Below are 19,777 nucleotides of genomic sequence, written 5' to 3' on the forward strand. Positions count from 1 at the left end.
CCCTATACCAAACCTCCCCTATACCAATCCACCCCTATGAAGAGACCTTAAAGGAATAGGAAGCTAGAGTGGACAAGGAGGCTACCCCTCAAGGCCCTATTTCATCTCCGGACGAGGCAGTCACGCCTCCACCACCATTGATGGCCAACAATTTTTGTCAGTTCCAGCACCTTGTGAAGAGAGTGGTTAATGCCCTCCAGATACCTCTTGAGGAGGACAGACTCTCAACATGAGCCTCTGGACATTTTGCAGTCAGCAACACCCACCCAGTGTGTGCTACCAATTAACGAAGTGCTCCTGGATCCAGCAAAAACAGTGTAGCAAACTCCTGCCACCATCCCATCAACTTGTAAATTGACAGATAAGAAATATTCTGTTCCTACAAGGGACTAAGAATTTTTGTTTTCTCACCCCTAGTTTATTTAGTTCACTGCTGGTGAATGCTTTAAATGACTGGGGTCAACAGCAGGTCTAAAGGCATGTTTATCTGTGACCCTCCAGTTTTGGATTGCAAGTAATTAGGTGATCACAGACAAGTATGATTATACAAATTACAAGAAGTTTGCATCCTTTATTGAGTATGTTCCACGGGAGCATTCCAGATCATCATTAAAGAGGGTCTCTTATTAGTAAAGCAGCTTGGACAGCCCCTGGGCCAGCCGCAGCAGCTGCTGCTGGGGCAGTCTCAGGCCCACCACCCCCTACTCCTCTGCAGCAACAGGAGTTTGGATGTGGAAGGGGGCTTAGGGCTGGAGGTTGGGATGAGGGAGGGGGTGAGGGCTCTGAGTACAGCTTACCTTGGGGGCTCCCCGCAAGCAGCGACATATCCCTCCCTTAGCTCTGCATGCTGCCTCCGCGCAGAGGTACCACCGCCGCAGCTAATGGGGGCTGCGGAGCCAGCGCTTGGGGCAGGGGCAGCGTGCGGAGCTAGGAGCCAAGGGAGGGACATGTCACTGCTTCCGAGGAGCCGGATAGGGATCCTGCCAGCCCTGCCAACCCCCTCTCCCAGCAACAGCGGGGTCCTAGGCTGCATGCTGCCACCCGCCCCACCCCCACCCTGCATCAGCAGAGGTCCTGGGCTGCTCCCCACCCCCAAGCACCTGTGGTGCCCCCCAGACTACTCCCTGAGCATGCACCCCTGGGATGCCCCCCCATGAGCACCTGTGGCACCCCAGACCACCCCCCACCTCACCCCACCCCCAAGATTTAGTGAAGGATACATAGTACAAGTCATGAATAGGTTATCGGTCATGAATTTTTGTTTACTGCTTGTGACCTGTCCATGATTTTTATTTAAAATACCTGTGACCAAAATGTAGCCTTACTTATTAGCCAAAATCTTTCTTCAAGTGTCTTTAGATGCTGTGGATCATCTCCACAGCAGTTGTTGTGCACAGGGCGTCTTGGCTCCAGTCACCAGGGTTTCTAAGAGTAGTTCAGAATACACCTCTACCCCGATATAACGCTGTCCTCGGGAGCCAAAAAATCTTACCGCGTTATAGGTGAAACTGTGTTTATATCGAACTTGCTTTGATCCACCGGAGTGTGCAGCCCCGCCCCCCCGGAGTGCTGCTTTACCACATTATATCTGAATTTGTGTTATATAGGGTCGCATTATCTCGGGGTAGAGGTGTATTGGTTAAAACCTCCTGTTTGATGGTCAAAAACTCTTCTCAGGAACTACAGACAAGTCCTGCACATGCTGAAGGACTGTAGGGCCACACTGAAGTGTCTGGGTATATACACCCCCACAAACAACAGCTGTAGTGCACGCAGTGTACGGTGAAAAGCGGAGATGGGCAGATCATGTAGTCCACAGGCAAGACAATAGGTGCACAACCCACATCAGTGACTGGATCCCCAGAGACCACAACGGGGGGGAGATAGCTCAGTGGTTTGAGCATTGGCCTGCTAAACCCAGGGTTGTGAGTTCAGTCCTTGAGGTAGCCACTTAGGGATCTAGGGCAAAATCAGTATTTGGTCCTGCTAGTGAAGACAGGGGGCTGGACTCAATGACCTTTCAAGGTCCCTTCCAGTTCCTCTTTGAGTGCTTGCTCATATCAATTCCAATTAGGTGTACATGCACCACATGTATGTTCATCAGAAGATTTTTACCCTAGCAACACTCGGCGGGTCGGCAGGTCACCCCCTGGAGTGACGCCACCATGGCGCCGGATATTTACCCCTGCCGACCCAACGGCCCCTCAGTTCCTTCTTACGGCCCATGACAGTCGTTGGAACTATGGAGCGTGGCTTTGCTGATCTCCACTTCCCTAGCTTACTCGTCGTTCTTTACTGTTAATTGTGTTTATAGTTCGAGTTTTACAGTTATAGTTAGTGTTAGTTGTTGTGTATATAGTTGAGAGGGGACTGAGAATTAGCCCCTTTCCTCCACCCTGGTGCCGGGCTAATGCCCAGGTCACCGGGATTCAAACCGTGCTCGGCGTGCTAAAAGCCGATGCCAGTAGGGGTTGTGTGATGGAGTAGGGGCTGTCTGTGTGGGGAATGGGAGAGCAGGGGATGTCTTTAGGTGAGGGACAGGATCTTTAAGCCTGTAACCTGAGCCAGGCAGGGGGGAGAGGGTTCAGCACTTGGCCAGGAGCTGGACAAAGGAATCGGGAGGAGGGGGCAGTCAGTTTGGGTTTTGGGGCTGTGTGGGCGGAATTCAGGGTATCCTAGCTAGGATCCAAGCACCCTGAAAGCCCAGAAGGACTCGATGGAGGGGTCCTGACTGTGCCTGCAAGCTCTGCTGTAACCTGCGTTCCTGTTGTCCAATAAACCTTCTGTTTTACTGGCTGGCTGAACGTCACTGTGGGGACCAGGAAGAGGAGTGCAGGGCCGGACTCCCCCACACTCCGTGACAGGTTGCCTCAAGTGCCTAGGGGAATCCCACCTTCCTGACAAGTGCCGCATCTGTAAGTCATTTAAACCGAGGACGAAGAAGGAGCGGGACTTTCGACTGAAACAGCTCCTCATGGAGGCGTCACTTAGCTCTGCAATGTCGGTACGAAGCGCTGAACAGCCTGTATCAGTGAGGAGCGCTCCTTCGGCTCCGGTCCACTCCGGTATCGCGAAGGAGCCACGGCACTGACCCTCACTGGCACCGATGTCTGCTCAGCACCGCTCCCTGTCTCCGCGGCCCAGGAAACAACACAGCGCTCCAGCTGCTTCGGCACCATCCGCACCACAGAAGAAACGCCCGTTGAAGACAGATTGCCCGGCAGCTTCATCTGCCGCAGCACCGCCGACTGCGGCACTGCTGAGTGACGCACCGTTGATTCTGGCCCCGCAAGGGCCGTTGAGTCCGGTGCCTGAAAGCTCCCCGGCTCATGCTGTGGTTGAGCTTGCTCTCCCATCTACGCCAGAGTCCTTCTCCACGCCAAGAGAGCTGATAGCCATGACGGAGACCGCACGGCCTCGACTCCTGGCACAGCCAGTGCAGGTCATCCAATCCATTGGGAAACCTACCTTGGTGAGGCTGCCCTCCATTGGACCCGCAGAGAGATGTCGTTCAAGATCGCAGTCTCACCAACGCTCTCAATCACGACGATCACGCTCCCGACGCCGCTCGCAGTCCCGGCACCGCTCTCCATCGCGGTACTAGTCGCACTCGCAGCACCACTCGGCCTCCCGTTCGCCTGCCAGATACTCCTCGTACCGATCCGACTCCCCGCACCATCCACAGCACCGCGCATCTCGGAGCCGCTCCAGGCGAAGGGACTCGAGATCCCGGTCGACCTCACGGCACCGCTATGGTCACAGGTCCCGGTCTCACTCGTGGTACCGTTACAGTTCCCGGTAGCGCTCCCTGGTGCCGTCCCGGGAAAGACCAACCCGAGACGTGGCTCACTCTCAGGGTCTATCAGCACTGCCTTGGCCATCAAGACACACCTCGGTGTCATCATAGGCCGGTAGCATTATATATCCGCAGGATCGTGACTTGGATGTCCCCAGCCATATATTCCCTAAGAGCCAGGGCCACGAGCAAGGATCCCATCAGTGGTCTTTCTGGACACCGTTGCCGTACCACCAAGCCCAAGGTGCTCCCTCAGTTGCATCACAGTCTGCCCCGTCGGAACACCGGGCACCAGAGGCAACCATAAGCCACCCCCCACCACGGGTACAGATGAGGCTTCAGTACCACCTGCAGACACCCAGGTCCCACCTGAGTCCGACACTGCTCCTCAAGAACAGGAGCCCCCACAGGACCCTCTTGTCCCTGGCCTCTCCTCTTCCTTCTCGCCAGATGAGGTTGTGGCAGGAACATCCTCCTCCGGCCCTCCCCTAATTGATCTAAGGGCCGATCAAGACCTCTTGAGACGAGTGGCGCAGAATATGAATCTGCAGGTGGAGGAGGTCTTTGAAATAGAGAACCCTGTAGTGGACATCCTATCTGCAGACGCACCTACTAAAGTGGCTCTGCCGTTTATCCGCACTATACAGGCAAACGCAGACACCATTTGGCAATCCCCAGCCTCGATCCCCCCCACAGCCAGGGGAGTAGAGAGAAAATGCATGGTACCCTCCAAGGGGTACGAGTATCTCTACATACACCCACCTCCTCGCTCCCTAGTAATTCAATCGGTGAACGAGAGGGAGCATCATGGCCAGCAAGCTCCTGCTCCCAAGTCAAAGGAGGCTAGGTGCATGGACCTTCCAAGGACGCAAAATATATTCGGCTGGGGGCCTTCAACTTAGGGTGGCAAACCAGCAAGCCCTCCTAAGTAGGTATAACTATAACACGTGGATGTCCTTGGGGAAGTTTACGGAACTTTCTCCCAGGAGTCCCAACAAGAATTTGCGGCCCTACTTGAGGAGGGTAAGAAGGTGGCGAGAACCTCCCTCCAAGACTTTCTGGACACAGCGGACTCTGCTGCCAGGACTCTGGCATCAGGAGTGACGATGAGGCGTATCTGCTGGCTCCAGGTATCAGGCCTTCCTCCTGAGTTACAACAAACTATTCAAGACTTGCCCTTTGAAGGCCAGGGGCTCTTCTCAGACAAGACTGATCCCAGATTACAAAGTCTGAAGGACAATGGTGTAATAATGCGCTCACTGGGCATGCACACACCAGAGACCCAACACAGGACCTTCCGACCCCAGCCTCACCGTACTTACCCTTCGCCTAGGCCACAACAGGACTTCAGCAGAAGGCGTGGCCGAGGGAATAGATGGAGGCAGTCTGGCCTACAAGGGGGTCAGAATCAGGCCCTCCTAAACCACTGGCGGAGTCCAAACGGAACTTTTGGTGGGACACCCGAGGATGGCTCCCCAGTTGTTTTCCCAGATCCTTTCCCTCCCTTTTACAACTGCCTCTCCCATTTCCTCCCTGCGTGATCCCAGCTAACTTTGGATCGTTGGATCCTGCACACAGTGGAGTTGGGATACCACCTTCAGTTTGTTTCAATCCCACCTTCCCACCCACCCTCCTCGTCCCTCTTCAGGGACCCCTGTCACAAGCAATTCCTCTTAAAAGAGGTCCAGTCACTCCTAATCATTGGAGCCATAGAGGAGGTACCAAAAGACCTGAGGGGTAAGGGGTTTTATTCCCGCTACTTCCTAATCCCCAAGACAAAGGGAGGTCTACGACCAATCCTAGACCTGCGAGGACTCAACAAGTCCATGATAAGGTTGAAGTTCTGCATGGTATCCTTGGGGACCATTATCCCATCCCTGGATCTGGGAGACTGGTATGCCGCTCTCGATATGACGCATATTTCCACATCGCAGTTTACCCACCACACAGACGGTACCTCCATTTTGTGATCAACCATCAACATTTTCAGTTCCCGGTCCTTCCATTTGGCCTTTCTGCAGCTCTGCGAGTATTCACAAAATGCATGGCCATAGTCGCCATCTCCCTCAGATGTCGTCGGGTGCACGTCTACCCGTACCTCGATGATTGGCTCATTCGAGGGACCTCTGAGTCACAAGTGAGACATCACCTGTACATCGTCAAAGACCTCTTCAGGAGCCTAGGCCTGATGATCAACCTAGAAAAGTCTACTCTGATACCCATGCAGAGAATAGAATTCATCGGGGCGATTCTGGACTCCAATCTGGTCAAAGCCTGCCTGCCGCAGCCTCATTTTCAAGCGATGGCTACAATTATTCAAGGCCTCCAAACCTTCCCGACAATGTCAGCTCGCACTTGTCTCAGCCTAGTAGGTCACATGGCCACCTGCACCTTCGTGACCAAAGACGCCAGACTACGCCTCCGTCCATTTCAAACCTGGCTTGCCTCAGTGTACCGGCTGGGCCAGGACAACCTGGACTCAATATTACTGTTCCCCCGAATGTTCTAGGCTCCCTAACCTGGTGACTAACCCCCACTCTAGTCTGTGCAGGGATGCCATTTCACCCACCACAACCTTCGACGGCCCTAACCACGGATGCGTCATCTCTGAGTTGGGGTGCCCACCTCGAGGGCCTCCACACTCAAGGCCTTTGGTCAGCTCAAGAACTAACTTTACACATCAATGTGCGGGAGCTGAGGGCGATTCGTCTAACGTGCAAGGTGTTTCGAGAGCATCTCCAAGGCCGTTGTGTATCAGTGTTCACGGACAACACAACGGCCATGTTTTACATAAACAAGCAGGGCGAAGCACTCTCCTCCCTCCTTTGTCAGGAAACCAACAAGCTCTGGGACTTTTGCATAGCCCACTCAATCAATCTGGTAGCGTCCTTTCTCCCAGGAGTTCAGACCACTCTGGCGGATCACCTCAGCAGATCCTTCCTGTCTCACGAGTTGTCGATTTGTCCGGACGTTATCCATTCTGTTTTCCGGAAGTGGGGTTTTCCCCACATAGACCTCTTCACCTCCCACGAGAACTGGAATTACCAAGTGTCCTGCTCCTTCCAAGGGCTCACCCCGGGCTCCCTCTGAGACGCATTCCTGATATCGGGGAGGAACCGTCTTTTTTACGCCTTTCCACCATTCCCGTTTGTCCACAGGGTCCTCCTCAAGCTCCGCAGGGACAGCGCCCAACTGATCATGATCGCTCCAGCGTGGCCGAGGCAGCACTGGTACACCATGTTGTTCGACCTCTCAGTGGCAGACCCAATTCCCCTACCACTCTGGCCGGATCTCATAACTCAGGACTTTGGCAGACTTCACCATCCAGACCTACAGTCTCTTCACCTCACAGCATGGTTGCTCTGTGGTTAAGCTGGTCCGAGTTACCCTGCTCTGTCTCAGTCCAACAGGAACTCTTGGGCAGTAGGAAGCCTTCCACTAGGTTGACATATCTGGCCAAGTGGGAGCGTTTCTCCTGCTGGTGCGCTCAACATAACACTGTCCCCACGCAGGTACCAGTTCCTACAGTCCTGGACTACTTCTGGTTCCTGAAAGAACACAGCCTAGCGGTCTCTTCCATAAAAGTTAATCTAGCAGCCATCTCCACCTTCCACCCAGGGGAAAATGGGTGATCAGTCTTCTCTCACCCCATGGTTTCAAGGTTCCTCAAGGGTTTGGAACGTTTGTACCCGCAGGTTAGATGCCCTGCCCCTACCTGGGACTTCAGTCTGGTTCTAGCCAAGCTTATGGGTGCTCCTTTCGAACCGCTAGCCACCTGCTCACTGCTGTACCTCTTCTGGAAGACAGCCTTCCTCGTCGCTATTACTTCAGCAAGGCGAGTATCCGAGCTTCGGGCCCTGACAGCGGACTCCCCATGTATGGTGTTTCATAAGGACAAGGTACAGCTGCAACCACACCCCGCCTTTCTCTCTAAGGTGTTGTCCGTCTTTCATGTCAATCAAGACATCTTCCTTCTGGTCTTCTTCCCAAAGCCGCACTTGTCACGTCGGGAGCAACAGCTGCATTCCCTAGACGTCCGCAGGGCTCTCGCCTTTTATATCGAAAGAACAAAACCCTTTTGAAAGTTGCCTCAGCTTTTGGTAGCGGTGGCAGACCAGGTGAAGGGCCTGCTAGTCTATTCCCAGCGAATTTCATCTTGGGTGATGTCTTGCATCCGGGCCTGCTATGATTTGGCTCACGTTCTGGCTAGCCACATCACCGCTCATTCTACTTGGGCTCAAGCTTCATCTGCCGCCTTCCTGGTCCATGTTCCCATCCAGGAGATATGTCGGGCAGCTACTTGGTCATCGATTCACACCTTTGCGTCACATTACGCATTGGTACAACAATCCAGGGATGATGCAATATTTGGCTCAGCAGTTTTACATTCTGCAACATCTCGCTCCGACCCCACCACCTAGGTAAGGCTTGGGAGTCATCTAATTGGAATTGATGTGAGCAAGCACTCGAAGAAGAAAAGACGATTACTCACCTTTGTAACTGTTGTTCTTCGAGATATGTTGCTCATATCCATTCCAAACCCACCCTCCTTTCCCTCTGTCGGAGTAGCCGGCAAGAAGGAACTGAGGGGCCGTTGAGTCAGTAGGGGTATATATCCGGCGCCACTCCAGGGGGCGACCCAGGCGACCCACCGAGTGTTGCTAGGATAAAAATCTTCCGACGACTGTGCACACAGTGCGCGCACACCTAATTGGAATGGATATGAGCAACACATCTCAAAGAACAACAGTTACAAAGATGAGTAACTGTGTTTTCTATGAGATAGGTATAACTGCTGGGCAGACCAAAAACACACTGGAAAGAACGTGCTCCAACAAAACAGAATGGTGTAACATCGACTAACGTTCATGGAGGGACAGACGAAGACAAGCCACACAAAAGTGAAACAACAGAAGATTTAGTGGGTCTTAAACTGCCCAGTGATTGCTCCCAACTCAGTTCTCTATTTTTCACTGAAACACCAAACCTGATAGAAAAAGACACAGGTTCCAGAGGAGAAGAGGATCTCACCCTCCATCATCGAGTATCCAATCATCATCAAAACAGCAATTTTCATGGGCTGGTCAAGGGTTCGACCCTTCCCTCACCTATAGTTTGTAAGCTGCAACCCTTTGCCCACTCCCCCACTTTTGGAGATCGCCTTTGCCATTTCCAGCAGGCCTTGTGGCATGTTACAACAGACAAGGAGATGATAACTTTGGGCTACACCATTCCCTCACTGCCTCCCAGCAGCAGCTGTTACCTGCCCACACCCTGTGACCCATAATCCCACAGAGTTTCAGCGTGGATCCCTAGTTAGCTGTCATGACTACCCTGCTTCTCTGTTCCTCTAAGTATTTACCTCAGCTCTGACTTGGATTCTGATTCCTGTTTGACCCCTAGAACTGCAACACAGACCCTAGTACCTGGTATTGACCTTCAGCCTGATTCCTGACTGTCTCTGACCCTTGTCTTAACTCCTGACTCCGGTTTGACTCTCAGCTTGACTCTTGACCCTGATACTGGCTCTGACCCCTGGCTTCAGTTCCAGAATCTCAACCTCCTGCCACTAATCCTGCCTACCTTCGCCCAGAATCCTGACAAGTACTATGCTATCAGTTAATGTTCAGAAGATGATACCTGGATTAATTTTTTTAATGTTACAGATTACTACACATGGAAGAAGTACTTCAGATTGATTTCCCATCTTCAGCAAAAAAGAAGCAGTTCAGTGGTATTGATTATCAGCTTTGTTTATTGTGCCAAAGGAGTTGTAATGAGGCACTAGTTAAGACATCAGCATCCATCCAGAAATAACTGGAATCCATCTTCAAATGGTGTGCATATAGTTACATAACTTACATTACTTAACATAATTACAATCCCAGAGTAATTTATTACAGTATCCTTGTTTTTACTTTGGTCTCAATCATTTTAGGCATTAATGGGGAGACAAAGAATACCAGCTAGCAGCAGAATCTTTGGAGAATATCACCCTGGAGGACCTGCTTGAACACAACACTTGGCATTGTGAACCAAATTTTTGCAGGGAATAAGTTGTGACTTGCTGTAGAATCACACACCCAAACACTTTTTACCCTTCAAAAATGCTAACTAGATGTCATCTTTGAAAAGCATACTGATGTGTTTTAAGTTGTTTTTCAAAGGATACAGGACTTGCAAGACGAGTTCCACACATTCAGCGTACATTCCGTATTCAGTGACCATTATTATAAATGATGGAGAGCTGCAATATCACAGAATGGATCATGAAATTTAATGAGTTTAAATTGGTGACAAAGCCAACTTTTAGACTAGTGCAGTAATACATGAAGATGGTTGAGTCTTTGCTGCTCTTTATTCGATCTGCTAATTAGAATTTGCATCTCACACTGGAAGACATAGCAAAATATGTTTTTGCTTTAGATTTAACCAACTATTCTGGGATGATTGCCTGCTACTTTGCTGAAATAAGAGGTGTAAAAAGTCTGACCTTCTGTTATCTTATTATCAAACTATCTTACTGGAAGGTGTTTGATTCAGCCTCCAAAGACTCTTTCCTCACTCTGAAAGTTCTCGGAATGCATGAGACAGTCACTGATGAGGTCATAAATGAACTGGAAGCATTAATATAGCAAGTTTACCATTTGAAGACTAACATTATGACTCTTGCAGAACTATGTTGGTGGATGTTTTCCAAGAAGCAGATAAACTGAGAAAAATCGTCATTGATGAGGGACACTATTTATACTTGGTGTCATGAGGGCAAATTATCAAGCAATGGAATGATCAACCATATTGTTGTAGCTTTCCTACTCAGATCTGAACCTTAGAGTTCAGAAAATGAGATGCTAGCATGAAACCTCCAAGCTTAATTACCAGCTTAGATCTGATAGCGCTGCCACCAGCCAGGAATTCCAGTGCCTGGCTCACTCTGGTCTCCCCAAAACCTTCCCTGGGGGACCCCAAGATTCAAATCCCTGAGTCTCAACAACAAAGGAGGAAATAACCCCTCCCTTGTCTCCTCGTGTCATTAACAGATAGATAGGGTTAATTTTCTTTTACTGTAAAGGTGTTAACAAAGGGCCCAAACACTGCCAGAGGGACCAATCAGGAACCGGATTTTTTCAAATGAGCTTGGGAAACTCTGGGTCTGTTTTGTCTTTCTTCTGCCTGTTTGTTCTTCGGCTATGAGGAAGAGTTTTTTTCTATCTCCGTCTTCTACCCTCTGTCCCAGTGTGAGTACAAAAGGTAAGCAATAGGTTTATATAGTATTAATGTGTGGGATACATGGATGTTTAAATTGGATATCTTTTTGATAAGGCTGATTATTCATATTTCTTTTAAGCAATAGCCCTGTTATGTCATCTTGATGCAGTGATCATTGATATGTGTTTTTTCTCTTTTTAAAAGCTTTCTTTTAAACTTGTTGGATTTTCTTTCCTAGTTAGGCAAGGGGATTAGGATCTCTGTGCCAGGATACTGTCTCTCTCAGGGAAGACTTGGGAGGGAGAAAAAGGAGAGGGGAAGGTAATCGTCCTCTCTGTTTTGTGTTTCAAGGGATTGAAGCAGGGAACATCTCTAGTATCCCAGGGCGGGAAAATCTGGGAGAAGTAAAGAGTTCAGGAAGGGAAGTGGGTTATTTCCCTTTATTGGAGCTCAGGGGCATCTGAGTCTTTGGCGGACCCCCAGGGAAAGTTTGGGGAGACCAGAGAGTTTATCAGGGTACTCAGAATCTGATTGGTGGCAGCGGAGATAAGATCCAAAGCTTGGTAATTAAGCTTGGAGTTCATTGCTAAAGCACCCAGATTTTCTGGTATGGTGCTTAGGTCAGATTTGGGACAGGAAGGCTTATTACCACTCGTTACTTCCTCCCTGGAAGATCACCCTGTTTCAGTTTCCTCCCACCAATTCCTGGTGAGCTGCAGACTCAATCTCCTTGAACCTCAACTAGGAAAAATCCAACAAGTTTAAAAGAAGCTTATATAAAAGAAAGAATAAGACATAAAAGTGGTCTTGCTGTATTCAAGGGTGACCAATTACAGGGTTATTTGCTTAAAAGGAAAAAATGAATAAAACATCCTTATCCAAAGAAATACAATTTAAAACATTCCAGCAAACCACACACATGTAAATACAAAAAAACAATATAAGCCTATTGACTTTCTACCTTTGTACTTACAACTTGGAAACAGAAGATTAGAAAGCCTGGAGATAGTGATCCCCTCAGAGACTAGAGAGCAACAGAGATGAGACAAAGAACACACACCCAAACCTTCCCTCCCTTGAGATTTGAAAAATCTTGTTTCCTGATTTGGTCCTCTGGTCAGGTGTTTGGTTCCCTTTGTTAACCCTTTACAGGTAAAAGAAACATTAACCCTTAGCTATCTGTTTATTTCACATATCCAGAACTACCCTCCCCTATTGGGCATGGTTGGGTCTTGGAGAATGAACTGATCACACCAGTTGTGTGAAATACCATGTGGTCCCAGTCAGTACTTCAGCTAATCAAATGCTTATGTGCAAAGACCAGATGCTTATCATTCTGCAAATGTTTGGCCAGTCACCTGCCTTGCACAGACTATGTGCAAGTGCAGCTCAGACGAAGATCAGTTTGAAACTGTGTCTAGCAGTGGTCCCCTAGATGGCGATGACATCGATGACTTTGATAAATAAATGTTTTCAATCCTACATGTCAAGGCTAACTTCCCTAGGATTACAAAAGATGAGTATCTTTTTTATGTGAGCAATGCATCCCTCTGTTAAAGTATAATTTTAAAAATGTTGATTTTAAACATTTTCTCAAATACATAGCTACATAATTGTTCTAGGTTTGTCATGTTTGGTGCCATTGTGTTGATGGGGGAAAGGGGCTTTCAAATGATACCCAACTCAAGCCATTTCTGACAGCACTGTATTATCAACTGTATTATCAAAATTTCTACCAACTGGAGGACCTGAAGCTGGGTGCCAGGGGAGCATAAGCCTCTCCCCACCATGCCACAGAAGGTGGAACAATGGAAACTGTGATTCTGTAGTTTTTTAGGAATCAAATGACGCCTCCATCACCTTTCTATCACTAATTTGCCTACCGAATGAGATTTTTCTATATTGTGTTCCCAGATCTATGCTGAAAAATTTTGGTAGAGCTGTAAATAATACAATATAGGACTGCCAATTAATCTTAGTTTTAACTTATACGATTAACTCAAAAAAATGAATTGCAATTTAATCACACGTGTAAACAATAATAGAATACCAATTGAAATTTGTTATAAGTATTTTTGGATGTTTTCTACATTTTCTAAAACAGCAAAAGCTGTTTTATTTGGCATGTTGGGGAAGTGGGGATGTCGGTAACTGAAAAATGCCAGTTAACTAAGGGTATGTCTACACTACGGGATTATTCCGATTTTACATAAACCGGTTTTATAAAATAGATTGTATAAAGTCGAGTGCACGCGGCCACACTAAGCACATTAATTCGGCGATGAGCGTCCATGTACCGAGACTAGCGTCGATTTCCGGAGCGTTGGACTGTGAGTAGCTATCCCGTAGCTGTCCCATAGTTCCCACAGTCTCCTCCGCCCATTGGAATTCTGGATTGAGATCTCAATGCATGATGGTGCAAAAACAGTGTCGCGGGTGATTCTGGGTAAATGTTGTCACTCATTCCTTCCTCCGTGAAGCAACAGCAGACAATCATTTTTCGCGCCCTTTTTCCCTGATTGCCCTGGGCAAGACGCCATAGCATGGCAGCCCTGGAGCCCATTTTGCCTTTTTGTCACTGTCACCATATGTGTACTGGATGCCGCTGACAGAGGCGGTACTGCAGGCACGAGGCATTCACTTGCCTTGGTAAGGTTGCAGAGAATTGGTTACCAGTTGTTTCTGTACCGTCTGCTGTTTGCCATTGAAATTTGGTGATGAGATGATGTGTTATCAGTCATTTCTGTACCGCTCTGCTGGCTGTCATGGGTGCTCCTGGGGCTGGCCTAGCTGAGGTCGCCGCGAGGCGCAAAGACAAAAATGGGAATGACTCCCCGAGTCAATCCCTCCTTTATGGTAATCTAAAAAATGAGTCAGTCCTGGCCTGAATATGGGGGCAAAGCTGACTAGGACCAGGTGTACCAGAGAACCAGAGAGCACAGCCGCTTCCGTGTCAGATGCCCGCGAAATTGATGAGCTGCATTGCCTTTCCGGGGGGTGCCCCTGCTCAACAAGCCCCGCCATTTGAGTTCCTTCTCCCCACTTTTCTGGGTTACCGTGGCAGTGTCCCCTATTGTGTGATGATAGTAGTTAAAGAATGCGGAAAATAAAAAAGCTGACTTTTTAGTGAGATAAATGAGAGGAGGCCAGCCTCCAGCTGCTATGGTAGTCCAGGCAGGACATTAAATGTTGCGTTGTGGGGAGAAGAGCCAGCATCCTGCTGCTATGATAGTTCCAGGGGTACAGAATCTTTCTTAGACATGAAAGGGGGTGCTGGAGGGCTGATGGACTCAGCCCAAGTTGCTTATGATGAGGATGGACCAGCTGTTCTGTACACTACCAGGAATGACCGGGAGTCTTCCTATTTTTACCCAGGCCACCCCCGGCCGACCTCACTGAGGCCAGCTCAGGAGCACTCAGGCTGATGCGACGATGGATAGCAGTCATATGTAAGTCTGCTACCGGATAGGGGAGAGGAGAGTTATGCTGCTATTCATTGCCACAGCACTGCATCTACGCAGCATTTGCAGAACATAGGGGACATATAACAAGGTCAAGGAATACAATTTTTTTCCCTTTTCTTTCGGGGGGGGCGGAGGGGTTAAATTGGACGACATGTACCAACTGACATAGGACAATGTGTTGACCCTTAACAGGCATTGGTGAGCTTCAGCCAAGAATGCAAACGCTTTTGGAGACTGCGGGGATGTGGGATAGGCTTGGAGTCCGGTCAGACCCCCTCCCTCCCTCCATGAGCATCCATTTAGATTCTTGGTTTTCGTATGCTGGTGTCACACAGCACTGTTGTGTATCCCTGCTTGTGGACTCTTCTGTTATTGTTTCTGGGATTTTTTCAAATCTTTGTCATTTCATTCTTGGCTGTAATGGAGGCTCTGATAGAACAGATTTGTTCTCCCCTTACAGCGATCATATCTGTTTATCTCCCGATTTAGGGTCTGCTGGAGCTCTTTTTGGATTTGGTGGTGCATCGCAACCCATGCGATGAGAGCTCCACGCTGGCACACAGGCAAAGAAATTCAGAAGTTCAGGGGTTTTCCTGTTTATAACCTGCCAGTGCATCTGAGTTCGGGATTGCTGTTCCAAGAGCCGGAGTACAGCTGCTGCACTGTGGGATGACTGGCCCGTAGGCAAATACAGATTTCGACTTGCGGTCTCTAACTAACCTAATCCGATATTGGTAATTACGATTTCAGTGCTACTCTTCGATCGGGGAGGAGTGCAGCAACTCGGTTTAAAGAGCCCTTGTTATATCGCGGTATATAGAGCCTCAGTTGAGACAGGTGGCAGCATAAATTGGTATACATGCTAAAATCTGTTTAAACAAGTAGTGTAGACCAGGCCTAAGAGGGAGGAGTTTGGTTGAGCGGGGGATGGCGGGGCATGGGCTCTGAGGGGAGTGTGCATGTGAATAGAAAACTCAGGTGGGCGCAAGGTTGGGTGCGGGAAGTGGGCTGCGGGTTGTTCTCTTGCCTGCAGGCACCACCACCACAGCCAATGGGAGTTTGCAGAGCTAATGCTTTGGGGTTTAGGGCCTGGGGGCAGCCTTGCCACGCCTCTGCCTAGGAGCAGCTCAGGACAAGTTAGCCACTTGCGGGAACCGCCAAGCGTGAGCGCACACCCTCCTGGATTGGCACCCCACTCACGATCCGCCGGACCAAACCCACTGCCCTCCGTGAGCCCCTTCCCACACCAAATGCCTCCCTGAGCCCACACTGCACCACCCTCCTGTGCCCCAACTCCTTACCCTGCCCCACTTCTATAAACCTGAATTTTCACATGAAGATCAAAAAATGCAGTTTTATAGAACTTAGCAGATGGTGCAAGTGTCAGATAAAACAGCTTTCACTGTATATTGATTTCAGCACAGAAATTACAAAGGTGACAGTACTCAGCGTTTATATATTTTTGATTACTAATGTTTGCACTATACACATTGAGTAAGTACTGAAGTGTAATCTTTTATCGTTAAGTGTAACTTACAAATGTTGATTTTTTTTTCGTTACATAACTGCACTCAAAAACAAAATAATTAAACTTAGAGGACTTTACAAGTCCACTCAGTCCTATTCTTGTTTAGCAATAACTCAGATAAACAGTTTGTTTGCATTTATTGGAGATAAATGGGGATGCTGAAAGTGAAACAGGCAGTTTGCATAGCACTTTTGGTAGCTGCCCATTGCAAGATATTACAACCCAGATACGTTAAACATTTGTTATGCCCCTTCATGCTTCAGCCCACCATTTCAGAGACATACTTCCATTCTGATGACAACTCATTAAAAAAATAATGTGTTAATTAAATTTGTGACTTGAAACTCCTTTGACGGGGCTGTATGTCTCCTGTTCTTGTTTACCTATTTTGCCATATATTTCATGTTCTATCAGTCTTGGATGACGTGACCCAGCACATTGTTGGTTGTTTGTTTTAAGAACTGTCACATACAGATTTGACAAAATGCAAAGAAGTTACCAATGTGAGATTTTTAATGATGAACCACTCTAGCATCCGACTCCAAACTTTAAGAATTCTGAAGCACCTTCCTAAATGAAGATGACGGTTGGGTATGGAGCGTGCTTTCAGAAAGTCTTAAGAAGCAACACTCCGGTGCAAAAGTGCATGCAGGAACCTGAAACCACCAAAAAAGAAAACCAACTTTCTGCTGGGCATCTAACTCATGATGATGAAAATGATGCATGCGTCAGGGCGTGCGGACTGCTTTGGATCATTATCGAGCAGGAACCCATGGCATCAGCGATGGATGCATTTCCATCTGGTGAATGTGGTTGAAGCATGAAGGGACATATGAATGTTTCGCACATCTATCATATAAATATCTTGCGACACCTGCTACAACAGTGTGATGCAAATGCCATTCTTACTTTCAGGTGACATTGTAAACAAGTAGCAGGCAGCATTATCTCCTGCAAAGTAAACAAACTTGTTAATCTGAGTGGTTAGCTGAACAAGAAGTAGGACTGAGTAGACTTGTAGGCGCTAAAGTTTTACACTGTTATTTTTTAATGCAGTTATTTTTGTACATAATTCTACATTATAAGTTCAATTTTCATGATAGAGATTGGACTCCAGTACTTGTATTAGATGAGTTGAAAAATATTATTTATTTCAGTTTTTAGAGTGCAAACGTTTGTAATCAAAAATAAATAATAAGTGAGCACTGTACACTTTGTAGTCTGTGTTGTAATTGAAATCAATACATTTGAAAATGTAGAAAAGATCAAAAAATATTTAAATAAATGATATTCTATTTAACACCATGATTAATCATGTGATTAATTGTGATTAATTTTTTTAATCACTTGACAGCCCTAATATATATTGCAGCTGATCAGGCAGTAAGTAAACTTCACTAAAACAGTCAAAAGAAATGAAAATTTCTGGTTTAATTTGAAATATGATTGATTTATTTATTTATTTATTTATTGTACATTTTTTAAATGAATTTTTTGGAAAAGATTTGGAAGGGAAAATACCATTTTGTCTCACTCCTTTTAGTTATTTTCACTGCAAAAAGGTAAGAAGAGGAAATTTAAAATAGCAAGAATGTGTTTTTTCACAGTGAAATTTTAAATTTTGATATTTGTCCAAAAAATGAAATTTGGAGCAATATGGAAAAAATTTAAGCTAATTCTTATACTGGTTGAAAAGGCATTTTCTGTCAGTTTCACATATATACGCGTTCCTAGTTTACAAAAAGAATGTTTATGTTCTCTTTACGGATTATAATGTAAACTTTAATCCTTTTGTATACTTCATATACCTTTGTGTTTTGCAAGCTAAATAAATCAGTCTTTCTTTGTAAATTATGTATATGATTACAATACATTTAACACTTGTTTAAAATTTTTCAATAAGTGAGAGATCTACCACCAATTTGCCTTGATGTTAGGCAAAAGCAGCGCATCTCTATAGATACACTACCACCGGACCTGAAAGCTCCAGTCCCACCAGAACCTTCCCTTCCCATCCGAACCAAAACTATGAAAGACTTCCAGTAAGTAGTATTGGTTTTAGCTATATATTCTGTTTTGGTTTTTATTGACTGACTTTCCATTTTATTTATGTATGTTTGTTTGTTTGTTTGTTTATGTATGTAATATATTTATTTTCTGGCTGACCCCTAGTGATGGGATAACAGAATGCTAGATAGAATGCATTTATATACGTTAATTTGGCTAGGATGCTGGAATGAATACTTCCGTGTCTGTGGAAATTGTCATGACTCCTTGTTCAGCTTGGGTTTTATGCATCACCTAAAAGATAGCACCATCAGCAGCTCACTGCCACATGCATTTTTTCTACCATTACTGTTTTTTGGGAGGGAGAGGGGGAAAGAACTACTGATATTTAGTAGATATTTATTTTCAATCAAAGATCCTCAACTCTGACTGAACACATTGTGTACCAGGCCTTTAATTTGTAACTTCCTGTATTTTTGGACCTTTGACAATAGTTAATAATATGAGCTGTGCTACTTCTCACTTAAATGTTTAAAATGTAGAAATATTTTTTCATATTATGTCAAAGGACACTGGTGTCAGCAGTCCACTCTTTGTAGTTCCTTTTTATTTTTTTTTTATCCTCCTTTCTATTGATGTTAGTACTATTTTAAATAGTGTAAGTAAGCTTGAAACCATATTGGGGAAATCCTTTATGTGAGAAGCACTACACTTAATGGGCCTTTTGTTTCTGTGGACTTAGATCAGAGTCTGTACAGGTGAGCTTTATACTGCTGTTCTCTTACAATTTGGCAGAAGGACAATGTGATCACTGTGCCAAATCAATTTAGGTTTGTTCCACTTTCATGTTTACTCCCTCTGTCAGAACACAAACCTAACTGACCTCATTTATCAAGGAAAAGTTCACAGTTGTTCTTAGTGACATATGAGTTTATCTTCTTTTAACAAGTTGGTTACTTTTTTTGTGTGTTTGAGATTTCTCACTTTCAGTAGGAGGTTAAAAGTAACATATTTTCTGATTTGTCAGGTGTTTCTTTACTTGGTGCAGAATGAGTCAGGTATCACAAAGGAAATGGTAAAAGAATATTTGTCTAGAACTCAAGTGGTCAAAAAACGAAAATGTGACAAACTCATCTACCATGCATTTTATTAATTTTGAGTAAAATTTTCAAAAATGTCCGGTACTTAGGAAGCTAAGGCCCACTGACTTACAGCAAGACATGCTCCTAAATCCTTTAAGCATTTTGTATATATTATGTCTATTCTCACATTTACAGTGTGTTTCATTGAAATACACAGGTTTGTCAGATGAGTGATTATATAAAAATGTTTTGTGTTGTGGAGGAAAAAATAAATTATTTGTATCGCTAACATGTAGGGCCAATGTTTTCTGGAAATTGCCGCTATTACTGCTTTTTTTTTTTTTTTTTGTTCCCTAAATGACTCTTTACTTCTGGAATTGCTCTTAATTTTTGGAATTGCCATTCAGAGGGTGAGCAGGGCATGCAGGGTGATGTCCACAGTACCTATCACCACTCGTCTCCCCTGCACAGAACTGGCTCCTTTCCCCCAGCACACAGCTTGCCTGGCCCTCACCCAGTCCTGCTCTGCCTCCAGGCCTGGCTCTGCCCTCATTTCTTCTCCGCCCCCAGACCAGCTTCACCTCTAGCCCCAGCTTCCCCCAGCATGCCCAGTTCTCCACCTTCTGCCCAAGCTCTGCTGCTAAGGAAGTCTTGGCTATGCAGTAATGGTGTGGGGGGCAGGGGAAGAGAG

At 46.6% G+C, this 19,777-nt stretch overlaps 1 protein-coding gene across 1 annotated transcript in view; it reads left to right on the forward strand.

Moving 5' to 3' along the window:
• HECTD2 (HECT domain E3 ubiquitin protein ligase 2) overlaps positions 1–19,777 on the forward strand; it is a 116,804-nt gene that overhangs the window by 16,594 nt on the left and 80,433 nt on the right. The window contains exon 3 of the mRNA XM_032793152.2: positions 17,901–18,039. Within this exon, the coding sequence (XP_032649043.1) occupies positions 17,901–18,039 (139 nt within the window). The remainder of the gene's footprint in view (positions 1–17,900; positions 18,040–19,777) is intronic.

This window comes from Chelonoidis abingdonii, chromosome 15 (assembly GCF_003597395.2).
Source record: "Chelonoidis abingdonii isolate Lonesome George chromosome 15, CheloAbing_2.0, whole genome shotgun sequence".
NCBI classification, from domain to species: Eukaryota; Metazoa; Chordata; order Testudines; family Testudinidae; genus Chelonoidis; species Chelonoidis abingdonii.